The sequence below is a fragment of the Mizuhopecten yessoensis genome, unplaced genomic scaffold, assembly GCF_002113885.1.
Source record: "Mizuhopecten yessoensis strain PY_sf001 unplaced genomic scaffold, ASM211388v2 scaffold716333, whole genome shotgun sequence".
Lineage (NCBI taxonomy): Eukaryota > Metazoa > Mollusca > Bivalvia > Pectinida > Pectinidae > Mizuhopecten > Mizuhopecten yessoensis.
The window spans coordinates 624286-630285 of record NW_018480064.1 but is presented as its reverse complement, the minus strand read 5'-3'; the positions used below and the strand labels follow the sequence as shown (position 1 = coordinate 630285).

Sequence of the window (6000 nt, the reverse complement as noted above, 5' to 3'; positions counted from 1 at the left end):
CACACCATAAATAAGTTCACTGTGACCTCATTTGACCTCTGGTACTAAAATATAGTGTTATTCAGGGTTACTGTAGCATATCTCGACCATTGTTTCATGAATGGGTTTCAAACTTTGTAGATATGTGGGAACTGAGGGTATCCATGAAGACTACACTTGGGAGTTTAATCTACTTATTTGTTATGATGATTCTTAAACCATCGGTACCAGTGATTATGAGATAATGAATACAAATAACATTAACAGGTGAATGGCTCGTTTTTAAGGAACCTTGTACCACTGCCAGGAAATGTAAATCATCAATCAGAACAAGTATTTTCTGGCATTACTATAGTTTTGATAGGTTGATCTGGAAGAGAAACATTTTGTTTAATTCCAATCAGTGGGTCTTCAGAAGAGGTTCTTTAAAGAAATTGTTGATGGACGGACGGAAGATACATGCCACAAAAAAACCCACCATATTATTATTAAATATTTAATTCAACTAAACATTCATACAAATTTCTTTTCCATGCAAAAAATGTGTTAAAATACTGACAATCTGGTTCAAAATAATAATACATTTTTGTTATAAAAGAAAACTTTTTTACAATGAAAATAAAGATCATGAAAGTATGTAACGGCAGATTTGTTCATATGTAATTACATGTGAGAAGGGGGCAATCACATAAACCAACAATATCTCCATCGTAAAGACATAAACTGTCAAAATCTCTATCATAAAAATATGAACTGGTATCTCCATTATTAAGACATGAAAAATCGATTAGAAACTCCTGACTAACAATAATTCTATTTTTCAACCAATCTGTTCTCTTTTCAAATACCATCTTAAAGATATTGAAATTTATCTTTTGTGTTGAATTTTTAGTGGTACATATTGTATAATAAACTAATAACTGTAGTCTAAACTGATTTGTATTACACTCTCATTCCCCTACTTGCCCAACTGTTTTATTAATGTTTTAGAAAACACATAACAAGTGTCATCTTAAAAAGGACATTTTGATCACTGTAAGTGGAATAGAAACACTTTTTTTTAAATGTTTCGGTTCCTAAAGAAAGTGTTGAAGTATCTATGGTATTGATGGTAAGGATGGTCATATAATATATTCTTACTGATACATAACATATTGTATATGCTAGCTAATATGATACACACACATTCACAGATCTGTACAAAAAAATCATTTTTACAAAATATTAATCAATAAATTACACCACATTCAAACCCTGACCGTTTGTTCTAAACATGAAGTTAGTAGTGAAGAATTTCATTCCTTTGATAGGTGACAAATTGTATTAATTAATTGAATACAGTAAAATCTGTTCCAACAAACTCCTGAGATAAGTTGAAAATTTCTAGATACATAAACACATGTAATGGGACATTTCTAGATTATCTGCCATAATTTTTTTGACTAAATGAGGTGATAGAAGGGGTTGTTCTAGCCAAGCGGTTAAGGTATCCACCACCAAAACCTGGCATGTCCTTATATGGTCATAGCTGTCAATAGGACGTAAAAACAAAGGTGAGAGAGAACAGAAACCGTTATTATTGGTTATATATAACATGGCATAAGTTGAACTTTGTCTTTCTGTTATTCAAGAATGTAAGATTTTACCAATAATGGTTATCTGTTTTTGTAGACATTTTACAGAGTCCAGTGTCCAGACTAGATGTTCCACAGTATATAGTGATGATAATAACATTGCTGAACTGTTAATGATTAGTATCTTTCAGTCATTATCACGACATCAGCTTTTGGGTTCCCCCTTGCGTGGCTGTTTCCTGCGTGGTGAGCTTCCCTCGGATGATTCTGTCCCACCAGAGCTGTTGTATTGAGTACTGAGTCGTTCCTTCACATCTCGTAAAAGCTTCGTCAGTTCGTCCTACAAAACAAGCAGGAAAACATCTTATATCACTAACTTACAGGAAAACACCTTATATAACTAATTTACAGGAAAACACCTATAACTAATTTACAGGAAAACACCTTATATAACTAATTTACAGGAAAACACCTTATATAACTAATTTACACAGGTTATATTTTGTATAGATGTACTTCATTACAAAGCATTTTTATCAAACAGGCTGCAGCAACATGGCAAAATACATTTAATGTTGAAATGATCATCAAATGTTTCCACTGATATGCAATCCGTAGTATAGTGGTCATCTGATTTATCACTGACATACTGGCTAATACAGAAAACAAAATAGTATTTCTATTGAGCTATATGGGTGGCTTATTTCCAGGTAAGAGCTAACTGTCAAATAAATATGGTAAGCACCGAGGTAAAACGAGAAGCAAAACCACTGACAGTGACAAATCTCACCTCTGTATGACGGAACATGAGTTTACAAGATCGGATATTGCGTTTTTTCTGTATGTGAGCCAATCCATGTTCCAGTGAAAAGGCCAGGTCATCAACTTCATTTAACACCTTTCAAATAGAAAATATTGAAATATCAAACAAGTGTGAAAACCCTTCACTTGATAGAAGTAATAGCATAAGTAGATACAAGGTTCATAATAGATATTTAACTCATTCACCCCTTAAGTTTCATAATGAACTATTCCAACCTTTGAATTGGAAAGGTTCAAATGTGTCTTCAGGGATGAATGAGTTAAAATCTAATTTTAGGGTCTTTATAGGATCAGAAAGTTCAGTAATTTACTAATCATACAAATTGATATCTTTGCCAATTGGCACAAATTGTAAATCAATCTAATTAAAATTATATCTTCACATCGCTCCCGTTTACTGATATGTCGCGTTGAAGATCTAACAACATCCCATAGAGGGTCACGTCAGAGGTCAACATGAATGCATTATCGTATTTATAACAAGCCAATCAAAACGCGACATAACTCTTTCTTTCAACCAATCAGAAAGCAGGACCTGTAGCATTTAATGCAGACACCTCGTAGCCCAAAATCGACAACATCACCAGAAGAGGAAGTCTGTCTTATTTCAAAGCAAAATCCACAAATTGTACAAACGTTGTCTTGTAGATAGACACGGCGTGGTGTCATGGGCGCCACCATTTTCGATGCTCATTTGACACCTCTCGGTCTTTTAGTATAGCAAGTGTGTTCCGAAATCATTACATCATCACTTACAGAAATGCGAAAGCTCTCATCTGATTGGTTAATGCAAAGGTCGCCTGAACATGACCCTCTACGGGATGTTGTTAGATCTTCAACGCGACATATCAGTAAACAGGAGCGATTGAAAATTTAATTTTAATTAGATTGATTGTAAATATGAATATTTGCAACAACTGAGTGAAACATGCATAAAATTGTCACCATAATTAAATGAGCGAAAGCATTTCACACCGTACCATTACGTAAGTTACATTATTATATAATGCACACTACTGAAGGCTGCTGACACTTACCAATGACAGATAACAGATCTTCTTTGACACATCACACATGGTGATGATTTCCTCGACCTGACATGCCCCCCTCGAGGAGATGTGAGGCAGGTTACCACTGGTACACATGCGCTTTGATGACTTGAGTCCCGCCTCAAATAACACTTGTCGGCTCTCCAACTCCCGATCACTGTCAACATCAACAAGCAATGGTATTATGAAGTAGCTGGGTTTGGTTTGGTTTGTTTGTGTTTTACGTCCTATTAACAGCTATGATTATTTAAGGACGTGCCAGGTTTTGGTGGTGAAGGAAGGCCGAGTTCCCGAAAAACTACCAAACTACGGCCAGTACTTGGCGACTGCCCCACGTAGGTCTTGAACCTGTGACCAAGTGGTGGAGGGCTAGCGGTAGCAGAATGCTGGGTATATATGCAATATATCATACAAAAGAACTTCAGGTATTTGTTTTTTATTTATTGTAGAAGTACATATAACTAGGTAAGCAGTTATATTATTTTAATATTTTCGTATAAATCCTGAAAGCACTAACTAATGGACAGTGCTAAAATTCAGGCTTTCCACTGTATATTTGTGTATGCCTCCCCAAGGAGTCTTAACAAAGAAATACCTGCCAAATTTTAACAATACATTTCAAGATAAATGTAGGTGAGAATCAGATTTATGATAAACTATTTCATAAAATCTGCTAACATTAATAGCAGAACCTTGATCAGGTTACAGGTAATATTATAACAATATCCATCAGTTTTCTCACATTGACTCCAAGTCTCTGATGTGTTAATGCGCTAATTTATGACTGCATTGATAAGATATGCTTTTGAGTTAAACTTTGACAGTGACTTAGATTTTTGAAGCTGTATCGGTATATTAATTTCTGTATGTATAAGGAGTGCTTACTTACATGATTTTTTGTAGCCATGGTAACACTGCGGCCAGGACATCAATAGGAGTCGCTGGATCCTCTGCTATCCTCGTCAGCAACTCATCCATGGAAAACATTTCCGGTTCAAAGCTGTCATTCAAAGTCTGTAACATAGAAAACAATATTAATCCGCTTTCTGAAGGCATTGTTATACCATAGCACCATAGTTATACACAACGATATAAAATTGACAAATATTACTAACAGCCCAGTGTTGTTGTTAATGTAATATTATGTATTTTACAAGTTCTCTGTCAAATAGAGGCCTTCAGTTCAAACATAAAGTATTTAGCTCAGGAATGGTTGACCAAAGATCTATACAGTTCCTTTTTAGATTCTAATATAAGGATCAATATTTGTTGACCCGGACACCAAGAGATGAACCCATGACTACCACCAGCACATCAGGTTACAATGTTTAAAATCACTTCTGACATCTAAGTCAACTGAAGTCTTTTACAGATGTAGTACCTTTGTGGCGATCTGGCCAGCCTCCAGCCAACTGGGTGTTGCATAGTGGACAGACTCGGCCAGCGAATAACCGCAGCTGATTGTGGATGTGTAACAGCGTGGAAACACCACAACAAACTGACCAGGTCTCTGGACACACCTACTGACCGCTACACCATTAGCTGTAAGGTCATCTGGGGGTACCTGAATGAAATAAAGTCAGCAATCTGCTTTCAAACTATGCTTAAAAGGGGAAAAAAATCTTATCTTTGCACAGTATTTTTTTTTTTAGATCTGGGAAATGGAGTCAGTCGACACTAGTATACAGAGCACCAATATGGTATCAGGTTATATAAGGTTAGACTATGTACATTTCATATATGTTGTATATCTGATGAAGATTTCATATTCAGGCAAACAATGGGATTGCTCAATCACTCTTTTGTAATTCATTCACTCAACAAATGGTTATCAACAAATCTTTTCTCTGACCTTAATTATTAAGCACATTAAACCCCTAAACTGAACATCACTATAAACATAGGGTTTAATTTACATAAAAAATTCATACAATAGGACATATCTAAAGGCCTGGATCATTACAATCTTCACTAGATAATGATACATTATTGTCCATGACATGTTTATTTGTCAAATCTTCAAATATTTTTTTTTCAAATTCAAAAATGTGTATTTTGAGGACAGTTTTATAATATATCATCGATTCCAGTTTTACCTTCTCACATCGATCATTAAGCTTAATAATGCTTTTTATAACTCAATCTAGGTTTATAAAGATTTATATATTATAAAGGTTACAGTTTAAGTGGATAACACATAAAAACTTGTTATAAAAACAGTGAAAAATATTGTCTCATTTATTTGAAGAATTTTTTTTTGTGTATACTCACCATGACCGTGTCCTCTCGGAGCCAGTGCGGGCCATCACTCACTAACGTGGGTACGAGTGTGGTCATGGCCGACCTAAAATCCTCCTCCCTGTGTCCTGGCACAGAGTACCTGATCGAACAAGAAAGTACAAGTAAGCAAGGGCCATTTCCAACTACTGGGTAATTTTGTTCAATTGAAAATCTTATAGGCAATGTAAATATGTACAGGAATTTAAATACGTTTTCATGCAAAACAGACTAACGAGTGTACTTCAGGACAAGCTTCTTAAATCTCATAAGATTTGGAAACAATTTACAGACAATTT

General features: G+C 35.0%; 1 protein-coding gene across 2 annotated transcripts in view; it reads right to left on the bottom strand.

The window, feature by feature from the left end:
• Positions 1 to 1726: 1726 nt before the first annotated feature.
• The window catches only part of LOC110443227 (protein Jumonji-like), a 29259-nt gene continuing 24985 nt past the window's right edge, over positions 1727 to 6000 (bottom strand). For both annotated transcript variants that reach the window (XM_021487308.1, XM_021487309.1), the window contains exons 17-22: positions 5696 to 5804; positions 4806 to 4988; positions 4314 to 4438; positions 3413 to 3581; positions 2344 to 2451; positions 1727 to 1893 (exon numbers count right to left, since the gene is read on the bottom strand). In XM_021487308.1, coding sequence (XP_021342983.1) covers positions 1759 to 1893; positions 2344 to 2451; positions 3413 to 3581; positions 4314 to 4438; positions 4806 to 4988; positions 5696 to 5804 — 829 coding nt within the window. In that variant the 3' untranslated portion in view covers positions 1727 to 1758. The remainder of the gene's footprint in view (positions 1894 to 2343; positions 2452 to 3412; positions 3582 to 4313; positions 4439 to 4805; positions 4989 to 5695; positions 5805 to 6000) is intronic.